This window comes from Crocodylus siamensis, chromosome 2 (assembly GCF_052110815.1).
Source record: "Crocodylus siamensis isolate JL-2025a chromosome 2, ASM5211081v1, whole genome shotgun sequence".
Taxonomy (NCBI): Eukaryota; Metazoa; Chordata; order Crocodylia; family Crocodylidae; genus Crocodylus; species Crocodylus siamensis.
Window position 1 is genome coordinate 177,779,607 of NC_143396.1, and position 22,772 is coordinate 177,802,378.

The 22,772-nt window shown below is 43.3% G+C and overlaps 1 protein-coding gene and 1 long non-coding RNA gene across 14 annotated transcripts in view; one reads left to right on the forward strand and one right to left on the reverse strand.

Annotated features, from left to right (window-relative positions):
- TSPAN4 (tetraspanin 4) overlaps positions 1 to 22,772 on the forward strand; it is an 861,113-nt gene that overhangs the window by 752,486 nt on the left and 85,855 nt on the right. For all 13 annotated transcript variants that reach the window (XM_090032439.1, XM_090032433.1, XM_090032431.1 and 10 more), the window contains one exon: positions 14,045 to 14,119. In XM_090032439.1, coding sequence (XP_089888565.1) covers positions 14,045 to 14,119 — 75 coding nt within the window. The remainder of the gene's footprint in view (positions 1 to 14,044; positions 14,120 to 22,772) is intronic.
- LOC149871394 (uncharacterized) overlaps positions 1 to 22,772 on the reverse strand; it is an 88,251-nt gene that overhangs the window by 14,592 nt on the left and 50,887 nt on the right. The window contains exon 3 of the long non-coding RNA XR_016440219.1: positions 7,858 to 7,941. This is a non-coding gene — a long non-coding RNA (uncharacterized LOC149871394). The remainder of the gene's footprint in view (positions 1 to 7,857; positions 7,942 to 22,772) is intronic.

Consider the following 22,772-nt stretch of genomic DNA (forward strand, 5'->3'; position numbering starts at 1 on the left):
TTAAAAGAGCCAAATATACACAACTTGATTCAGAGTAGGTTCAGATGCGACATAATTTCATAAATATTCGAAGAGTATAAATACTATGATTGGTGCGAAATTATGGAGAGTAACAAAGGGTTGTAAGTAGGAGCAGTGGCATGGAATGAACAGAGGGAAACTTTAAACTGAATGTCAGCAAAATGTTTCTTACAATTAGGTGTGCAACAGGCTTCAAGGGGAAGCAATTAAGTTCAGCTGCCTTTTCTCCTTTGTAGAAAAGTGCATGTCCCAGTCCGTAGGTTGGGATTTTAGTAGCTGTTAGCAATACTTTTGATTATTGTTCCTGTCTTGGGCATCCCCATTTAACATATCATGTACTGATTTTTTTTTTCTGGAAATTTTCTAGACTACAGTGGTAGGTATTTTTAAGATGCAAGGAGAATTTCCATCACACCTGTTCCTCCTCCTCCTCTGTACCGCTAGTACTTATAAAAATATCAAAGACAAGTTAAAGATGTAAGACATCTTTCATGATGTTGCTGTTCTCTATTAATATAACAGATCAAGATGCCTTCTGGGAATTATACAAAATAAGATTTTTTTTTTTATGAAACTTAGCAGCATATTAAATGCTTTTGCTTTAAAGATGGTAAAAGTTAGAATCACTCACAACATTGTTACACTACACCACACTATTCTCTATTCTGCTTATGTCATGTACTGCTACATTACCAAAGAGCTACTTAATGGAGCTTTAAAAAATCATCAGGATGGTTTTTATTTCTCCCTGTCTCTAAAGCCAGAGCCAGTATTTTCAAGCACCAGTCCCTAAAGATAGGCACATAAATTGATAGTTAGGATCTGATCCAGTGCTTTGCAAAGTCGGTGAGACTGCTTCTATTGATCTCATTTGGTGCTGTTTTGGCCTCTTACATAAGTGGTCTGATTTCCAGAGACATGAAGCACCTATGAAATCAGGGACAGTTGTCAGTGCTCAACACCTCTGAAAATTTGACCATTGTAGAAGTCACTTAAGAGCCAAAGTCAAAACCTCTGTTGACTGGTGCTATGGAAATACACAACGTAAAGTGCCCTGCTCCACAAAGTTTCTAATCTAAGCAAAGATCTAAATTAGATAGCAGCAGGAAGTTCTTTTTCTTTTTGTAAACAGTTGTGGGTAATGAATGAGTAAACCAGACATCAAGGCCATAGATCAAAAAAACACCTTAAAGAGCTGACTGGCATTCTTGTATACTGGCTTCTATCCCATCTAGGAAGAGCACACAACAGCTGCAGGCACTTTCTCTGCCTGAAGAAAGGTGTTTGTACCCAAAAGCTTGCAAAGAATTTTTCCAACTAATTTAGTTGGTCTAATAAAAACTATCGGATTTACCCAAAGAACCTTGTCTACCTTAAGAAGTTTATATTCAGGAAGACAAATTTGAGTAACTTTTTGGTGACCTCTATGGGAAAGCTTGTAATTGAAACCAGCAGTCTGAGGTTTTAGTTCACAGTAAACGCTTTCACTTACTAAGTTGTATCTCACAAAGGAATCTGAAAGGTTGCAGTTCTGTTAAAAAGGCTAATGATCTTTAGATGGACGGGAAAAATGGTGAGTTCAAGAGAAAGCTTCTGAAATCAGTCTGTTCCCTTCCTGGTCATCCACATGTCAAGTTTTGGTCCTACATGGCATATTTTGTCATATAAGTGATAAAAAATGACACTTATGAACAGATAGGAATTCTATGTGCATGTACAGACCAGGCAAACACACTGGCAACAAAATGGTGCTAGACTTTCCTGTCTTTTGCCAGAAGCCCAGGTTCAGACTCCCTTTGCATTAGGGTGGACTACATTTTTGAGTCCTAGACACCACTCAAAAGGGGTCCATGTATGTCCCTGTCTATATATCTAGCCAGTGCATAGCCTACTGCTTGTGCACACATATGTAATTATCTTCTAGGAATAGAGTTCTCTCCTGCTCATAAATTGTATTTTTGCTACTTGAATGACCAAATATGTCATGTAGACAACAAATTTGGACACTTAGATGAAGGCAATATAACAGTATACCAACTTGTCTATATTTTAGCATATATTCAATCTGCATGCATTTTTATTTAGTTTATTTTATACCTTTTTTTGTGCTTCATGGCTGTGTATATTAATTTTTATTTTTCAACTCATGTGTAATGTAGAAATGCATCAACCAGGCACTTTAGACCATAAATTCTCAATATATATCATGCTTAAGCATGGGCCTTTTCAGGACTGAGACCTTAGACTGCAAGTCCCCAGGTCCAGTCCTTTAGGGTGGAAGGGGAGTGAGCAGAGCTTCCACCTCCATGTGTACGCACGCACACACTGACATCCTACAGGACACCTGAAAATAGCCTTGGTTGGGCAGGAAGGGAATAAAGAGAAGTGCAACAGGAGACCAACTTGGCTAGACAACAACCTCTTCAGTCAGTTGAAACTCTACATAAAGTAGAAATGTGTTCATATTGCTGTGGAAGTATATGAGAGTATCACACAGATATGCAGGAGGCCAAGGTACAATTTAAGATGCAACTGGCTAGAGATATAAAAAAGCAATGAAAAGAGAATCTACAAGTATGCCAAGAGTAGGAGGAAGACCAAAGGACCCACAGGTCTCTTACAAAGTGCAGAAGGCAATCTGATTACAGATGATGCAGAGAAGGCTGAAGTATATAATGCCTTTTTTATTTCAATCTACCCAAATAGGGGTAGCTACCAGATAATGAGCGAAGTTTGCAGCCAAGATATGGAAGGAGACAAATAGCTTAGAGTAGTGTAAAAGCAGGTTAGGAATTGCTTAGAGAAGCTAAATGCTTTCTAGTTGGCAGGGCCAGGTGGGACACATGCTAATGTACTAAAGGAAGTGCATAAGATAATTTTCCTCTTGGAGGACTTTCAGCATTGTGTTGAGGTCCCAGATGACTGGAAAAAGGCAAATATAGTGCCTATCTTTAAGAGGAGGAAAAGAACAATCCAGGGAATTACAGACCAGTCAATCTGACTTTGTTACCTGGAAATATCCTTGAGCAAGTCCTCAAGGAAACTACTACGAAGAACCTAGAGGAGAACAAGGTGATCAAGAATAGCCAACATGGATTCACCAAGGGCAGGTCATGCCTGACGAATATGCTTTCCTTGTATGATAAGGTAATAGGCTCTGTGGACAGGAGGAGAGCAGTGGATGTGATATACCTTTCTCAAGGATTTTGATGCCATCTCCAAAGACATTCTCATTAAGAAATGAAGGGAAGATGGACTAGATAAAAGTACTGCAAGTTAGATACATAACTGGTTGGATCATCATGTTCCAAAGGTTCAATGGCTCAGTGTCTAGTTGGGGGAGGTATCAAGTGGGATTCAAGTGGGAGGAGGTATCAAGTGGGGTCTGTCCTGAGTCCAGTATTATTTGACATCTTCATTAATGATTTGGATGCTGGGACTGAAAGGTTGCTTAGCAGATTTGCAGATGATACCAACTTGGGTGCAGTAGCAGACTCTGGGTACATCTACATGTGAACTTAAGGCAGCACAATAAACTCGGGCACATATCACACTGGAGTTTATTGCTCCCAGACATTGCATTTATATGTGCGCCTGGGAGTGCAGCACATTGAGCCAGGGAGGAGCAGCCCTCGTGGCAGGGACCCATGGGGTGTCAGCCGGTCCAGTACTGCTCCTACCCAGTTCAATGTGCTTCAGAGGTCTAGCTGGGGCACAAGACTGCTGCAGTGTGGGGCTAGCCAGCAGGCAGCCCCTGTACTGAAGCAGCTGTGCCCCAGCAAGTCCCATCAGCATCTACACATGCAAAGCTGCACACTACATAATGCCACCATAGGCTAGTACTTGTGTTTACAAGTACTAACCTACAGCGGAGTTAATTAGTTTCCTGCAGCCTAGTAGAGCTGCATGAGTAGTCACTGAGGACATTTTTACATGTGTTTTTGATGCAGCACCAGGCGTTTTCATTAGCAAGCTGCACTAATTTAAAGCACCCAGCGCTGCATTGGGAACAGTGTGCGTCAGCGCTGAGAAAATGGCAGCAGTGTGCTTTGAACTAAAGCACATCAAACATGTTTTAGTTCAAAGCTCACCATCACCATTTTTTCAGTGCTGATGCATGCTGCACCACTGATCTATGTGATGCGTGAGGCTGCCTGCACACATCAATTTACATGCTTGAGCAAACTCAGTTAATCAAGTCTGCTCCGATGCTGGGCCCATGATTTGAACTAGCCCCTAATTATAGAGAGGATGGAAGTAGTCTTTTTTTTTTTGCAGTTGTAGGGGACAAAACTAGGAGCGAGGGCTTTAAGCTGCAGCAGAGGAAATTTAGGTTGTAGATTAGGCAAAACTGCCTGACTATTAAAGGGTCAAGCAGTAGAACAAGTTACCTAGAGAAACTGTGTAATCTCCATCTTTGGAAATTTTCAAGAACAAGTTAGCTTAAACACGTTTCCCTTGTATAAGTGAAGCAGAGTTGCCTAATTCCCTCAGCTCTTTTATTGCCTGCTGAGCAGTGAACTGTTAGGGAGTGCTTCCCCTTGCCTGGTCCTACTGATCACCTGATTGGTGGGACAAGGTAGGAGGTGGCTCCATCCCACATTGGGGGCTGCCTCCTGCCTGGTACCACTGATCATCTACAGAGTGTGGCCTGCCTCAGTATTTAGGGGCTGTGGGCCCTACGGGACATTGCTGTCAGCAGCTAGAGGCAAAGGAGAGCTGTTGTGACAAACTTGCTTGCCCTCCAGCTGTGTGGCCCACCACAGCTGGGCACCTGCCACTGCCACTTGGTCCTCTACCAGAGCTGCTGTGCTTTTCTTTATCTTCTACCATTGGTTACATTCATTTTATGGCTCCCATAGTTCTGTTGGGTGCAAGTCCACTATATTACAGAGACTGTGTAAGTCTAGGGATGCCTTATTTAAATGATGAAAATATTGCTCTTCATATCTCAGAATATTTTTATAAAACCTTGTTGAACAGAACATATACGTTAGGCCTGAAGTATTGGAGATTGTCCATTTCCTTTTTTAAGAATAAATGCTAAGAAAGACATCATCTACTTCCAGACCAAGGAACTTTTCATTTTGGCAGCCATACTTGTTTTCTATGCTTGATCTGATGGCCAAACAGATTTTTAGCAGCAGGGATAGTACTAACGTTAGTATTAGGCAGCATGTTGCATGTAGTGTATCAGGTGTATATTAGTGTATTGAAATGTGTGAGTGGGGGCTGGGATGCTGTGGGTGTTAAGGTGCATGATTGACAGCCCAGAGGTCACAAGTTCAAGGCCAATAGCAGAAGTGCTTTCAGTGCAGCCTGTCAGCTTCCTATAAATCTGTGAATTCTGTTAAATATCTTGTCACAAGAGCCCGAAAAAAGGAAAGCATGTATGAATATGAATCCTGGATGGTGAGGAACTATGCATAGAGTAAGACAGTCATCTTGCATATGGCTCTGGAACCTCACAGAGAGTAAGAATGTCATCTTGTGTATGGCTGAGAGAACTGCAAACCACACCTGAACAACTCAGACATGAATCTGGAAATAAAAGTCCCTGCCTACCACTGGGCAATGTGTTCCCAGCTATGTGCATACATCAGAGTAATTAATACTCAGCACAGCCCAGTGAAATTGGTGGGTACTTCAATTAATGAGGAAACAGTGTGAGTGAGTTGCCCAGGCCCAACCAGCAGTAAACCAGTGGCAGAACCAAGATTACACTGCAGCTCTCCAAAGCTCTGTTTCTGTCCTTGCCCAAGTAGATCATGCTAGCTCTTTATTAAAGTGAGTCATCCATTTTCTTATGAGAGAGTACTATTGACTATTTTTGATTGCCTGACTAAGCTAACATTTAAATTTAAAAAAAAATCACCCAGCTTCTGTGCATTTTTCCACTGCAAGGCAAAATAAATTCCATGCCAGTTAATCAAAAGTACTGTGTTTTGAGAGCTTATATGAAAGGTTCAGATCATGTTATCTGCAAATAGAAAGTTTTCAGAATTCCAGAAGTGTGTAGGGTACTTGTCAGCTTAGGTATCAGTAGTAACAAACACAGCACTCAAACTGGGTGGTCGCAATTTGTCTATTCAGATCAGCTCACAAGCTGCTCTTAGCCTGGATTTAATGGGTTAACCCAGGGGTAGCCAACTTGCAGCATGGGTGCCACAACTAGCATGAGCAGCCTATGTGTGTGGCACATGGAAGCTTGGGAAGGACACGGGCAACACAGTGGCAAATTGGGCAGGGAGCAAAAAGGAGAACATCAAATTAGTCCGGGAGAACAGGACACGAGGCAGAAAGCAAAGCAGCGTATTTGTCCGGAGAAGGAGGTTGGGGTGGGTACAGTGCTAATTAGTGGTATGTCTGTGAAGAAGGTTGGCCCCCACTGTGTTAATCCATGGTGTATAAACCTCCTTTCTTTTTTCCTTGCTGTGCAGCTGCCACAGGGCAAAACTGTTCTCCCTCAGCCCATTTAACTACTTGCTAACTAGATCAGTGTCAGAGTAGCACCAGAGAACATTCATTAATTTGTTTTACAACCTCTTTTGTGATGCCAGGGAGTATTATCCTCATTTTACGGATGTGCTGTGAGGTCTAAGGAGATTAAGCATATGTCTTCACAGCATCACCTCAGCTTGTGTTGGCGTACCAAAACCAGCTTTGAACCCACCAGCTTAGCCACTGTTAGCAATGGATGCCCATGGTAGGCCTTAGCATCAGCAAGCCACCTATGTATCTACCCAGCTTCTTGGGACAGTTGTGAGGCCACGCAGAGTCCTGTGGATGCAGTTGGAATTGATGATGCAAAGGTTGGGGTCTGCTAGGTGAGGGATAACCACACTAAATAGGGAGTGTTTCCCTTTCCTTTCTTTTCTACTAGCCCTCCTCCACACTGGGAAAGCTCAGTTTTCAGAGCAGGCTCTGTAGCCCATTGAAAAACTCCCCTGTGCTTCCTCACAGACTGTGTTGCAGGAAAGCATTGGGAGCACCATATGAAGGCAGGGAGGGAAGGAACTGAGAAACTGTACTGGGGTTAGGCTAGAGCTTGGATAGCAGCAGCATGTCAGTGAGGACATGCCTTTCCATCTTTTCCTTATGGGCATTGCAGGCTTGGACCCATGGGTAATGTGTCCCACTACACATTTGTTTTTTGACACTGGTTTAAGTTACAGCAAGATCTGGAAGGGACAGGTAACCAGTTATCCCAGGTCACCTGCTGCAATACATACTATTACTGTGCCTTGCCACTAGGTGGAGTAGGGACAGAGTTTTTTTGGTTAGCAGTGGCTACCCTGGGATAAGTGCATATACTATGGCTATATTTTTCTATTTTTACTAGTCACCAGATTCTAGTAAGTTATGGTGTTATGTATTATGAGCCGTTCCTTTTTCTTATACCAGTGTAACTGTGTTCTGTGTCCAGGCCTTGAGTCATAGCATCTAGAGGGGTCGTTTTGGCTTAATTCTTGGGATTGCTACCCAGTACTCCAGCAGCAATGCAGCATGCACCTTTCCTTGTGAACCACTTCCTGGTAGCCTTCTAGCACTTGACAAGTGCTGTAGTAAAGTGTCTCTCAGAACAGAGTAAGATTAATCTTCTTTATGGAGTTCTACATGAATGCCTTGCTTTGGGATCATTGTTTCTCAATACATAAATCTTTATTATATCAATACCCTGCCATCCCACTGAACCACAGCAAAAACTCATTTTTATTCTCCTCTCTATTTATCACACAAGTTGGGATGCTCACTTGAAAGGAAGCTGAAAAAAGCAGCAGTGAGGGTTTTCAGTGGACGAGCTGGGGTCCTGTTCACTACTTAATCCATGCTTACCTTTGGTGGTCTTGTGCCTCTTCCACTTAAATTTGCAGTTACATGTCAAGCCTGCCATGGCTCCCAGGTCTGACTTAATTGCATCTGGAATGGAATGAAAACTGATCTGTGTGAGGAGCAAAGAAAGGGAAAGGCACAAAGGAGCAGATTTATATGAATGGGCTCTTACAGTCAATAGGTCAGTAAGACAGGACTGTTCCCAAACATCACTGCAGCTGGGGGACATTGAGATATGTCTTCACTGCTTAAAAAGGTGATAGTTGTTTTTACAATGAGATAACACTGTCATGAAAAGGATCAAACTGCCTGTTTTCAAGGGGAAGGGATAAGATCTTCCTTGGGACTCTGCAAAAAAGCAGCCTTATTCCATCTCCCTGAAAGGATCCTCTGCAGCCAACCCTAGCGTGGCTTCACTAGGGGAAAGCCTCTGGCTTTGAGATCCTGGCTCTCTTCAGTCCCTGGCTTTCCTGGTGACCCATAGCATCCCCACCTCTGTGAGCAACCTTTTTCTATCAGCTCCCAGAAAAGAGGGATATTTTTTTCTTTTAAAGATGAGGGGCATCAAAGAGGGCTGATGGTCTCTGACAGCGCAACAGACCCTGCTTCACAGCAAATAGTCTTTATTGTGCCATTACAGTTCCCTCTGTCCCGACTCAGAGGACTTCAGTCTGTCCTCCCTGGGACCATTTCTTTTCTCTCAGTCCATCCTCTGGCTCGTATTTCTGTCTGGGTCTGCCCTAGGAAAACTTTACTTGTCAGCCCTCAAAATCTCCCTGTCCAGCTGTTTTGAAGCCTCAGCCATTCTTCTCAAGCCGAATTAGCCATATTTGCAACAAAGCAGTTACAAAATTATAGTCTTGAGGCAGGACAACACTCATTCACATTATGTCATGGGAAACCAGTCTAAAAACAGTCTCTGTGGTTTGTTGTCAGACTTAGACTGCCATCTGTCCTTAGGGGGAAAAGGACATATAGATGTACTACTTTAGTGAACTACTTACATACATTATTTACAGTAAAGCCTTCCCACATGGAGCCCCCAAAATGTTCCCCACCAGAACTATAGGCTAGAATTCAGCTCACTTTGTCTCCATTATCACAAACATACAATAGTTTCAACTCTGGAAAATACTAAGCAAAGGTGTAATCAGTACTGGTCCCATAAACACCTTGGAGTTGACCTTTTCTACTTTACCTAACAGTTAACGTGCAGTGGCTTGTCTCCACTCTCTTTTTACAGCTGGATCTCTGATGTGTGTTTGTTATCTCAAGGTAAAAGGCTCACCTTTTTTGTCAGTGAAGACAAGCTGTAAGAGGCATAAGGCAGACAGTTTTTTTAAAAGCTCTGCTGCTCTTCTGTGGTGAAAGGAAATGATCTTTTGCAGCATTTTTTGGCTCCAGGATGGAGAAACTTCCCTGTGGAACATTGTATATTATGCTTCCCTCATCACTGTAGTATTTGAGTGTCCTGCTTGAGATCATGGGGCCTAATATATAAGTCTTGAGCACTTATAAATGCAAATAACAAGGAATTTTCATTAATTGGAGTGGCCACCTCTGAAAAGGTTTTGTGTTGTTATGGTGTGCTACCAACTTCTCAGCTTCTGCAACAGCAGAAGCAAGGAGCCTACAAACATCAGCCTCCTTTACTAAACAACCAGAGAAAATCCATCTGTTGCACTGTCTAAGGCAGGCTTCCTATTGGGGGTATGGAATATTATATGGGATCACATAATTAAAGACCATCATAATATGTAAATACTAGTAGAGGGACTTTAAATCTGATGTTTTCTGACTTCTGAGTTCTTGACTTCGCAATTTTAGATGCTTTTTTGTTTGCTGTTTTTTAAGTTATTGAGTGTCTCTGTGTGCTATGTGTGCACACAAACATGCTCTCCAAACTCTTTAAAAAAGCAAACTGGGGAAAAAATTTACAATTTTTGATCATGTGGCATTATATTGACACTCTTCCAGTTCATCATCAGCACTGGTATTTTTACAACCACACTTACAGAACCACCCCACAGCTACTTGAACTACCAGAGTAACCAAAATCAATAATTGGCAGATCCAGGGAGGGGTACACTAGTGCACCTGAACCCCCTTTGATTCCTGGTCCACCCGAAGTTTAAAATCCACTGTCTGGCAGTGGGAGCAGCTTTTCTAGTCAGGTACTGCTGAGGGAGTCAATTGACTTCATGGCTCATTATGATCTAGCTGATCCCTCCTAAATTCTTCATTCCAGAGGTGTTAATGACCCTCACTTCTTTTTAATAGTTTTGATATTCCACCAATTAAGCTATCCCTTGTTCTGCAATTCTGTTGTCTGTTAGCTACTCTTGATAATGAAGCTCCCATTTCACATCCCTGCAGATATTTTAACTCATTCCAGTGAAGTTATATTTATTTTTTGCTTCAATTTTAAACTGCATAATACAGCCCTGCCCCCCCTAGCATTTTAGTAAAGCTTCTAGTTTATTTATAACTGGAGAATATGTGTCTTGTTTTCTATGTGATGATGCACCTCAGCGTCTGCACCTCAAATTCTGGTTTTGCCCATGGTTGTTGTACTCTGTGGGGATCAGCACTAGATGAGAGGGAAATGCATTTTGCTAGTGAGTTTTGAGTTTTACAGATGTTGATGACAACAGAGGAATGGTGACACTCAGGGGCCTTTGGTTCCATTCAAAGGTTTTGAGTTGAATGTAGACTACATCTCTACTGAACACAGAATCTGCCTGTTTCCTTCAAGCATGATCACTTTTGTATAGTTCTTTCTAATCTGGCTTAGTTATTTCTCTTCCCTGCCTTTGCTTTTTATACCAATCTCATTCTCCTTGCTTATACTGTTCCCATTTCTGGCCTCCGACTTCTCATTCCAGTCTCTCACCCCTTTCCCAGCACTGGCTGTCAGTCCCAGCCTCCTTCCCTAAGCTTCTCCTTCTTGATTCCCCTGCACTTTGCCTCTGGCTACTGGTTCTGTTTCTTTTTTTCTTTTTTCTTTTCTTGCAAAGCTAGGCCCAGTTTCCACCCCTGCACGCAGCTTCATGTCAGACCTGCCTCTCCTCTCTTCCCCTGTTTCCTCTCACTGGTTGTTAGGTCTGTAGGTGACTGGTAGGGGGTGCACAGGGATGCATGTGCGGGTACCCCTCCGACAGCTGACACTGATGCTGTCGGTAGGGCTGGTGCCCCCCCGGTAGGGCTGCCACCATTGGCAGCTTCTGCGGGTACCCCGCAGATTCAGGAGGCGCCAGTCACTCATGCTTAGGTCTACTTTCTGTGTCCACCCAGTCCCCCTTCCCCCTCCTCTTTGTTTTATTTCATTTTGCCTCCCCTTCCATTCAACTGGGTACTAGCTCCACTTCCTCACTTTCTCTGGTTCTCATGCCAACCAGCCTCTCCTTTCACTCGGTCTAGGTCTTTCCTTTCAGTTGGCACTCACAGATTCGCTCCTAATTTTTAGTCTGAGTCTCACCATGCTTCTTGTTCCAATCTATTCGTTTCCCTCCTCACTGGCCAAGCATTTGTCCCATCTACATTTGAATCATGTGGCTTCCTCTTTCCAGATTCTGAGCACACTAAAAAAGGGCTATCTCATCTCATGTCTGGCTCTCAGCTCCACTCCATCTCAGAATAGCAGTTACATGGAAAGTCTTCCTGAGTCCTTGAATCCTAGGCTGGAGGTCATTTGCTCTGTAGGGAGGAAAAATGTGCATTCTGGTCAGATGTAGGAGCTGAGAGGGTATGGAGGGTGATTAGTCGCTCTCTGGAGATGGCATATGTATTCTTGTTGGATATAGTTGTGTCTTGTCGGATAGAGCATGCTCGGTGGGGCTGGAATCTTTGAAGAGATTAGCAGTGAAGTTCTAGCAAGTTTCCACTGAATATGTATGGAGTGTGAGTGTGTGTGTGTTTGTGTGTGTTTATAGGTGCAAGACCTGATCATATATGGGTGGATTTACATGAAGACAGAAAATGCATACTCCTGTTGCAAAGGCATCCTCTGACAAATTGTAGGTCCTTGCTCCAAAGCATTAGGTGTTACAGGACTTCAGTGAAAGTCACTGGATTTTTTTAGCATGGGCAAAGCATCATATTCTTTCCTCATTCCTGCAGGTGACTGAAATGTTTTTCCTGCAAACTTCTGCCTATCAGACACTTGACTTGACACCTCAAACAGTTAGTTTGGAAAAGTTATAAGTGGCTGAAAACAGGGACTTACAACAGGGAGTGCTAGGCAACCTTAAAAATAGCAATGCTACCAGCATTTCCTATCTTATGTATGTACCAGGTTTTGCCTTCATGATCCCTTATAGTCTCAAAGGGAGAGTGCAGTTTATGTATAATTTATGGGTATACCATGCATCATGGATGAAGGGTAAGATGTCCAGTGAACCTAAAAGGACAGGTGCACCTATAGTACCACACATCCCTGTACATGGTGATATACTGTTTCTGCCTCCTTGAATACTTGCTTAAATCTAAAATCATAGGCCATTTGCACCTGGGCCAGTATTCACCATCATGCAAAGAGCCAGTTTGGGATGGTAATGACATACAAGTCGACCAGGGAGGTCGCTGTCATGTATGGGTGCCGTGAACTGGAACTGATGAGGGAAATAGGTTTCAGTATTACAGTCACATTTGTCTGAAGATACCAGTGAAGGAGAATTGAAAGTAAACCTTAATTTAAGTCTCCGAGGTCCAAATGCAATAAAATACATGGAGAACACAATTGTGATGGAGGAAGATTCTTCTGATCTTTTGCCCTGTATTTTATTACAGAATTTGTGGGTTCAAAGGTTCAGTCTCCACTTGTCAGGCAAGGATAAAGCTCTGATAAGTCTTCTTGCCATTAAAGTTTTATAGGTTTGTAGCTGAGTGGCTGAAGCAAAAGGAGCAGTAGCTTTTTCACCCCTGGGACTGTGGTTTCAGTCAAATCAGTGTAGCTCAGTATTAAAATTCTAGTCTTATATACAAGTGGGGGCTCGTGTGTCTGTGTTGTAGGGGATGGGGGAGCCTGTGAGCAGTCTCACATTCTCTCTTGAGCTTAGCATTTTCCAAAATGACCCTTTCTTCCTCATCCACCTTTTCAAAATCTGGTTTATGAACTATTCAAAGTTCATGGAAATCAGTAACCATCCTTCTGTTGGCTTCAGGGGACTCTGCGTCAGACTCAGGTACTGTAGGGAACCATCACACATAATGCGCATGCATCACAGAGATTGACAAAGCTAGCCTACTACTAGCTCTCCTCAATCTCTGACTGCTACAGAGCTGTTCATCTGTAGCTGTGCCACAGACCCTTCAAAGTTTTCACAGCTTAGTTTATTTTCCTAACATCACAAAACACAAGGGATGAGATTTCAAAAGCATTCAGCACTGGTCCTTTTATGTTCTCACTGAAGTCAATGAGAGCTGAGTGCTTTTGAAAATTGTATCTAAAATTCCTAATCCAGAAACTCATGGCCAAAGCAGCTTAATTACTACTGGGATGAGATTAGATGTTTCTCTACTCAGAAACAAGGAACAAACCAATTTTGCTTTTATGCTAGAAATACAAAGGAGGCCTCTTCCAATTTAAACCTCCGATTTCAACTTGTTCACTGTATAAAGGATCCATCAGACTAACATAGGGTATGAACAATTTAACTGCTCTACTCCATGGCTAACCAAAATGACCTACAGCTGCACTTTTCCCCACATGGAAGTACTCTCCACCAAACAAGAAGTCAAACTAGAGATGTCAAAGCCATCTTATTAACTGTAAAGATTTGGTTAAACACAAAGAAAAGCCAATACGCTTGAGATCCTTGAGGTCTTGCTATCAAAGAGGGCAGCTACCAAGACACCAGGATTATACATTGATTTCAGGGCCTAATAAATGACTGCTGCTGTGAGAGCTGATTTTGCTCTCGCTGAAGTCAGCAGGAACAGAAGCAGATCCCGTGTGCGTCTGGACATCCCATGTGCCTGACTGGCTTTTTACTTATTTTCATGTGTTGCCTGGCACATATGCCCAGCTTGGCTATAAGTGGCAAGTCAGTACCATGTTAGCTATGAGACAACAGCTGCCTTTTTTGCATGCCCTATTGAATGTCATTATTGTGCAGCCAGAATAAGCTGAAACAGATTTTGATGCTTCTGGGTTTTTGTTTCTTCCCCCTGTCCCCTCTTCTCTTGACAGTTTTTTATCATGCTGTTAATTGTATTCCTGCTGGAGCTCACCGTTGTGATTCTGTTCTTCGTCTACACCGACAAGGTATGTATGATTTTTTTGTCTCTCTTCTTTCCCCTTCAGCAAGTTTTTTTATGCCCCTTCCCTTATAAATAAATCATGAAGCTCTTGCCTTGGTATGCACATCATGCTTCCCTCTTCCCTGAGACACCCCTCTTAGAAGTGCTCTCAGAATACACAAACAACCTTCCAGGACACAGGCTCTCTCATGCTCGCTTGCTCTTTTGTACAATTCAAGGTCAGAGAGATTACCAACACAATCATGATTTAAGAAAAAAAAATCCCAAACCTCACCAGGGTGGGAATAAAAGGGAGAGAGAGAGACCTAATAGACAGGTGCGAATCACAGCAGGATGTTGAGCAGCTGAAATAAAAGGAGCGATAGACTGTTTTGAGTACATTCACATTTCCAAAGTTCTTCTGAGATTGGTAAAAAGATCATATGGCTGGGAGAAGTATAAAAGGCAGAAGTAAACAGCATCTTCTGTCAAACTTCTTTTTTTGGATAAGTTAGTGTCGTAAGATTTAAATAGTGTCGCAAGCCAGGGTGAAATGCAGAAGAACCTTTCACCTCTGGGTTCAAATTTGACCTGGGTATACCACTGATCTGATCCAGTATGGCCATCCCTTTGTTTTTATGGCAGACTAGGGCAGCTAGTTTATGGGCAAATGTAATCTCCTCAGCACGCTCAAATTCCTTTAAAAGGCTTTAAAAATAGTCCAGGAAAATCATCAGATATCATTTCTATATGAATCCAATCAGCTTCTAATAAAATATGTTACTATCAAGGAAATGTAGTTGTAACAGAATCAGTGGCAAGTTCTCAAAATGGAAAAATGTTAATACCCAGGTTCTTTGACCTGGTGCTGATCACTAAGTTTTATAATAATCTACAAATAGAGTGAATAACAAAGTGGCAATGTGTCTTTTTGACTCCCCAAGCTGTTAAATTGGTAAATAATTACTAATTACTTTAAGAGAGTCTCAGAAAGGAGCTTATTGGACAACAGTATGGCAGATGAAACCCTTCAATTGACTTGGAAGATAATTTACATTATAAAGGGCTATTTAAAATCACTTGTATGTAGTGATAGATTCTGAATTAGCTGTAACTGCTCAGGAGAAAGGTCTGTTGGTTTGAGAGGATAGCTTAATAAAAACATCTGCTTAATGTGCAGTAGTACTCCAAAAAAACAAATGGACCACTTGGGTCTATTAAGAAGGGGCATCAGAAAAAAATGAATGCCATTATGTAAATTGATAGAATGGCCTCACTGAATTGAGCGCTAAATTCCAATCGCTTCATCTCAGAAAAGGGCAACAAAAATTATTAGAACCAATGGGAAAAGGGACTTCCATATGAAGAGGGATTAAAAAGACGATCATGATTTGGCATGGGAAAGGTGAAATGTTAAGAGGGAAGATTATAGCTATCTAAAATAATGAATAACATAGTGAAAGTCAGGATAAAAGCAAAAGGGGGCATTTGAATTTTTAAAGTAGCATGTTTAAAGGAGACAAAAATACTTGTTATGCTATATGCAATCAACCTGTAGAATGCTATACCATGAGATATTATTGAGGCTAATAATTTAATAAAATATGTACAAGTGGAGAAGAAGGAAAATAATTGTGGCTACTTATGTAAGTAAAGAAAGCCATGCTGTTATGTTGCTTGGGATAATAATTAGCAGGGCTGTTAGTCCTAATTCTTCAGGCCAAAATGTGGTTGCAAACCAGGGTCAGAAAGAAATCTCAGTTTCTTGTCCTCCTCTGCACATGTCTTACAGAATTTTTTGGTTGTGTTGTTCCTGAAGGCAGAGGGAGAGCTCACCTTCCTTTAAGTTATCTTCTGTAGGCTAGCGGTAGAACCGATAAAGTTAAATTCAGGACTGTGCACATCCACATGAGATGCTTTACTGCACAGTAAACTAATCTACAGCCCAGTAAAATGTCATCATCTACACGTGTACATTATTTACTGTGCAGTAAGTTAGTCTACTGCATAGTAGATTTACTGCACCAGTAGCAAATGTGTAGACAGCCAACTGGGAGCAAATTGCTCCCAGTCAGTCCAGGCAACAGGGAGCATGGGTTGGGAAGCAGACAGCTCTCTAGCCTCCACTCCGACCTGCCCCTTAAAGTAGGGCTGGGAAACAGGCAGCTGCCTGGAATGGAATGGCATCCCAGCCCTCACTCCTATCTGCCCATCAGGGTGAGGGGCTAGGAGGCAGGCAGCTGCCTGGAGCAGGGGACTATTTCTCAGACCCCCACCCCTGTTGATTGGGCTGTGGGGCTGGGATGCAGGCAGCTGCCCAGAGTAGGGGGCTGTTTCCCAGCTCCCACCTCTGTCAATCAGAGCATGGAGGCAGCTGCCCTGGACGCGGGAGAGCTCCCCTGCCTCCCCAGAGCCCTGGTGCCCCCTGCCAGCGAGGGCTGGCACCCACAGGAGCCTGGAGCTCCACCTGGCTTCAATAGGAGACCAGAGGAGGCAGGAGTAGCCCTGCACTGAAATGCTTCCATCGGGTGCACATGTGCACATGCTCCCAGGGAAAGCTTACTGTGCCTTATTTTACCACGCAGCAAGCTTGAAGCACAGTAATAGCACTTACAGATATACCCACTGTGTCTTACTCTAAAACCCATGCTGTATCTCAGGGCCATCCAAGTTCCAGGCACTGAAGGCTGCTCCCTCCCATCATGTGGGCTGCCCAGTGTCCTCTCACTGCTTGAACAGCACAGATAGTGCCGCTCCCCTCCTCTCCCAGCCACATGCACCATGGAGGCAGCATCTCCCTCCTGCTATCTACAACACAGGCAGCCCCCTCTTCCCATCGTGCATGGTGCAATGCCCCACCTTTTGACCATGTGTGCCACATAGGCAGGCTCCCCCTGACGACACAGGCAGTCCAGCTGCTTCTTGCTGCATGTGCAGCCCTTGTTCCCCCTGTTCCAGCACATGCACCACCCACCTGCAGTACATGGCAGCCCACTTCCTTCTTTGCCACAGCTCAGGCACACCAGTCCCCTCCCAGCTGGGAACGCAGGAACAACCATGAGGGACACGTGTGGCAGTTAGACAGTCCTGTTTTAGCTCAACCCCAGGTTATAGGGCTCGCTACTAGAATCACTGGGTGAGGTAGCATGGTGTGGCATGTGCAGTATGCAAGTGTTCAAATAAGGGTCAGATAACAATCCTTTCTGACCTCAAAAAATTTCAGTTTCAGATGCTAAATTAAGTGAATCAATTGTCTGCGCCTGGGTTTCACTTCCTGTGTTTCTACCTTGTACCTGACCTGTTCAAAAATAAGTAAACAGCAGCAGGCTAAAACTAATATGTCCCGATAATATGTTTAGATTTGTGCGTCAGATCTACTGATCTGAGAGAAAAATTTGCTGCATTTGCCAGTGTGAGCAATGTGGCTCAGCCAGACAAGCCTGTGTCTACTCACCAGGATTATCCAGTTAGTGCTTCTCCTTGGAATATTTCTAACTGAGCTAGTGCATGAACACCCACACATCAAAAGAAAACAGCATTAGCTCTGCATGCCTTTTTCAAAAAAACAAATCAGACTCAATAGGCTCTTGTGTATTCAGTGTTCAGAGATCACTAGGTCTCTATAGTACCCACAAGCCGTCTGTTGATTACGTGTGCGTGCATGTAAAATTCTTCTCAATATAGAATGGGAAATGATCATTATTCCCTGTTGCTATTTCTAAAGAAGGAGTGAATAGTTCCCTGATGAACTTTCTGCACCATGTGCAAAATTAGTGAAGCAGGGGCTCTCTTCCCTCATTACAGACTTTAATCAAGCCTCACAATCCTCTGTGAAGGAGGCCAGTATTATTATCACCGTTCAGATAAGGAGACTGAAGCGGAGAAGTTTTCCTGGGCTACAGAAGTAGTTGGTGTCAGCACAAAGTTTAGAACCTTCTGCTCTGACTTAACCATAAGATGTAAAAAAGAAAAAAAAAGTCCTGCAAAAGAGTGGAAAGACTGAACTGAGCCAGTTGCAGTGCTGTTTCTCGTGGCTGATTTAAGAGTGCAGATCCATGGAATGACGCCTTCCAGAGCAGAGCATGCACAGTCATAAACTACAGATTGTGGTGCCTTCTGAGAGACGAAGTGATGCTGCATTTGGCTGCACATTGACATTAACTTACAGTTGTCTGCAGGACTACAGAGCAGACTGTTTCTACATAAATCACCATGACAAACACTTTAGCACCATGTTAACTGTTAAATAGCAGCAGGGAAATAAAATTCACTCTCAGTCAGATTATTTTTGGGGCAAGAGCTGTCTCTCTGTTGCTCTAGGAGTGAATGCTGCTAGCAGATGAGCAAGACCAACTTTTGTAGTCCTCAGCAGCTTGGGCCGATCTATTCTTGTTAGCCAGGATGGTAGGAGGGGGGAGGTAGTTAAAACATAGTTTTGTTTCCACCCTTGTTTGACAGGGGAGCCATGCCTCTCTGTGTCTTCTGTTATTGGACAGCCCCTAGGCATTAGGATTAATATCTTCCCACTTTCCTCCACCCCTCTTCTGTATGGAAATATGCCTGTCTCAGTATTCGGTTGGATGAAAGAAGTATTCCCCTTTGCTTTATGGTCCTCTCCATGAGATGTGATGCTTGTATTCCTTGAGATGTGGTGCTGTGAAGGAAGAGAGACTCATAGAACAACTCATCAATACATAGCTTAGGAATTAAAGAAGAAGAAACTAAGGCGTTAATGTCTCCTCTTAGAGCTGCACTGCGTATTTCTCTTGTAGAGTCTGAGCTCATTCCTCCTGCACCATTTCTCTTGATGGCCTATTTAGTCACCTACATTGACATTAACCCCTTGAGTGGTGCCCATAAGGAGGAGGAAAAGAATGCTGGGCTAGGTTGAAGGAAAGCACAGTGCAGTTCTTCCATCTGATTCTGGGTCCTTCAAAAGCAGCAAAGAGATTGCTTACAAATTCTGCTCAAGTTACAAATACATGTTGGGGAGTGAGCCTGCAGAGAACACAGCCTGTGCTTATCTACTTATCTCCTCCCACCTCACACCCTTCAAAGGATCTGGTGGTACTCCAGCATGCCATGACACCCTGGTTGAGAATCACTAAGATTCATTTTGCCTCCCTTGATGTACAGCAGGATTGGATCTATTGGACTCACTGTTATGAGTTAGCCTTTATGATGTGTAGGTATCGATGAGCAATCCATGAAGTAGTGAAGAGGTTAAACGTCAAAGTTTTACGAAGCAATTCATTATAGCTCAATCCAGAGAGGTGCTCATGGGTTGAGCCCCACCAACTCCCAACAGTGCTCAGCACCTTAGCAATTGTGCCTTATCAGAATGTAAATTGTGCTAAAAAGATGTACAGTGCTTGTACTGGTTATATCTTATTATTCCCCTTATTTTTAACATCTGTATTTATTTTTACTGTGATCATTCTCCTAGAGGCATAGAAAGAAAATCCTGATTTACTCTTTTGAACCATGATATATTGTTTTTTCTTTGGTTTGTTTATTCAAATGTCCCTATTTCTTTTGATTTATAGGTAGGACTGTGGTGCCACTATTTAACACCCACAAATAGAAAAACATGACTAAATAAATGTAAGGTTTTTTTTTTCCTGAATGTCAAACTAAATAATACAAGCCATTTTAAGAAATAAAAACACTGAAAGATCATTGGATAAGGAAGCCAATTATATGAGAACAAGTAGTTCCATTGGGAACTGATGGTTAAGGTTAGAGGTTTTGAATGAAAGGTTTGCACTTAACTCCTCTGGGTCTCTTTTTGCTTCCGTGACGCATTAGCTCAGTGAAAATTATCAGCAGGAGCATAAAAGTATATACTTGAAAAATAATGGTTGCTTCTATGTTCAATAGTCACCATGTGTAAATGCTTTAATTTTCTACTGTTCCAGTAAATCTTAACGATTTCATCTATAATTTTTATTACTCTAGTATAAAGAATATGGTCTGCAGATTGACATGTTTTCTGACTCCATATCTTTAAAGATTAACAGTTTTAATTCCTTATTGTTCTTGTTCCTCTTGGAATTACAAATGCAAAGATGAAATTTTTGCAAGGTGGGGGGCAGGGGGCAAGAAGAGGGAGATGAGGGAATCTATTCTTATCTGCAGATGCTAATCCAAAATAACACCTGAAACACACAGCACTTAGTGGTTACTCCATACGCTGCCAGGTCCCAATCGTGAAAACCCTTATAGCCAAGTTGTAATCCTCTTGAAACCAATAGGACTATGTTTGTATATAAGTGCTAACCATGGAGCAAAGCCTGTATACCCCTCTCATCTAATCCCAGCACACACCTGTAAAGTAGGTTAATGGGAGCAGTCAGTTGCCTTTCTCAACCTGTTCTCAAACACAGTCTGTCCACAGTGTAGACTAGGCCTGTGCGAGTCGGCAGCAATCCGATCCAGCTTCAAATCTGGCCACTTCAGATGCCAGGGATCTGATCCGGAGCTCTGGACCGGGTTTCTGCTTCAATCTAGCCGAAACGGCTCTGAAGCTTCGGCACCGCCTTGGAGATCCGGCCATAGGGCATAATGGGGAATCAATGAAATATCTATAACTTTGTTGTTTTTTGTCTGATTTGGATGAAACTTGCAGGGATGGTAGCCCCTGCTGAGAGCATAGAGTCTGCCAAGTGTCAAGAAGATGGGTGCAGGGCTTTGGGGGAACTGTACCCCAAATTTGTGAAAGCAAAACTGTCACATCTATGTGTTACAACACAGGGGGGTCAAAACTGCAGGGGTGGTAGCTCCAGGTGAGGCCAAAAAATCTGCCAAGCTTCAAGAAGATCAATGGAAGGGTTTGAGGGGAACTGCATCTCAAGCTGCAGAGAGGCAAAACTTAAGCCATGGATGACACTGTGTGTGTTAAGGCACAGCAGGGTAAAAGCTGCAGGGATGGTGGCCCCTGCTGCAGCCACAACACGTGCCAGCTGTTGAGGAGATCAGTGCAGAGGGGTTCTGGGGCCCTGCACCCCTGCTGACAGGCAAAATTCATGACATGGGTGCTTGTGCAACTGACTGTCTCTGTCTTGGGGGTAGTTGATTATCTGTATTGATTATTTCCTTTCCCTAGTCTCTGCTTTTGTAGGGGTTAATTGTTGGTAAATAACTGATTACATTAGTTAGGTACTGTGTATTGAGCTGGTCCCTGAGTGAATCATGATTGATTGGTAACTGGTAACACAGTAGCTTAGCAGCCAGGCCTGCAGTAGTGTCTCCCACGCCCCAAGACAGACACAGTCAGTCCTACAAGCACCCATGGCACGAGTTTTGCCTGTCAAAAGCTAGAGGTGCAGGGCCCCAGAACCCCTTCACCGATCTGCTCGACAGCTAGCCGGCTTTGTGGCTGCAGGAGGGGCTATTAGGCCTGCAGCTTTCACCCCACTGTGCCTTAACACACACAGGGTCACCCATGTCATGAGTTTTGTTTGTCTGCAGCTTGAGGTGCAGTTCCCCCCGAACCCCTGCACCGATCTTCTTGAAACTTGGCAGGCTTTGTGGCCTCACCAGGGGCTACCACGCCTGCAGTTTTCACCCTCCCCCCCATGTTGTAACGCATACAGATGACATGAGTTTTGCTTTCAAGAATTTGGGGTGCAGTTTCCGCCCCCAGCCCCCTGCACTGATCTTCTTGTAACATGGCAGGCTTTGTGCTCTCAGCAGGGGCTACCATACCTGCAGGTTTCATCCAAATCAGACAAAATCAACAGAGTTAGAGATATTTCATTGTTTCCCCATTATACCCTATAGCCATATCTCCGAAGCGGATCCGAAGCTTTTCCAGAGTGCTTCGGAAAGCCTAACGAAGCCAGCGTTTCGATCCAGACATGACGTCGAAGCATCCAAAACTTCTCTGGATCTGAAGCTCTGTCCGAAGCCTCACACAGCCCTAGTGTAGACCAGCTTCCTGGGTGTTGTCATCAGCAGTCCCTCAATTCAAGGATAGCCTCTGTCATGGCTCATTGATGGGTCTTGAGGTGACTTAAGACACCAATCCTTGAGCTGTAGATCCATACGCTGTGAGCAGATTCAAACACAGTCTTCCCACAGTACAAACTGGCCTCCTGGATGTATGGCTTTATGAGCAAAGAGTCCAATTATGAATTCCTTATTTAAGTGGATGAGGAATCATTTTTTCATCCCAGGCTGATCTCAGCCTGTGAGGAATGGTTTGCACTCAAAACCAAACAAATAAATAATGCAATAAAGTTCAGCTCATGCCTTCTCCTCAAGCTTGGCTCTTTTCCAGTTTCCTTTCTTCAGACAGCCTAGCCTATATACTGGAGCCTCTCTCTAAATAGTCACAGCTTCCATATACCTGCACTAGAGTAGTATGTGAGCTATGCTGCAAAGTCAGCAGAATCTATTTTCCATTTCCCAACCATCTGAAGAGCCATTCATTCTCTTGCTTTACCGGCGGTAGGTTAGGGAGCTATTAGTGTTGTTGACAGGACTACTTGTGGAGTTTTAGGCATAGTTTAGACAAGCACTTGTGTGGAATGGTTTAGATAGGGATGATCCTGTTTTGGGCAAGAGGTTAGATTAGAAGACCTCCTGAGGTCCCTTCCTGCCCTGTTTTTCTATGTTTCTATGAACTTCTTTTCACAGATGGGCAGACTGAGATCCATTAAGAGCTAGGCCATGCT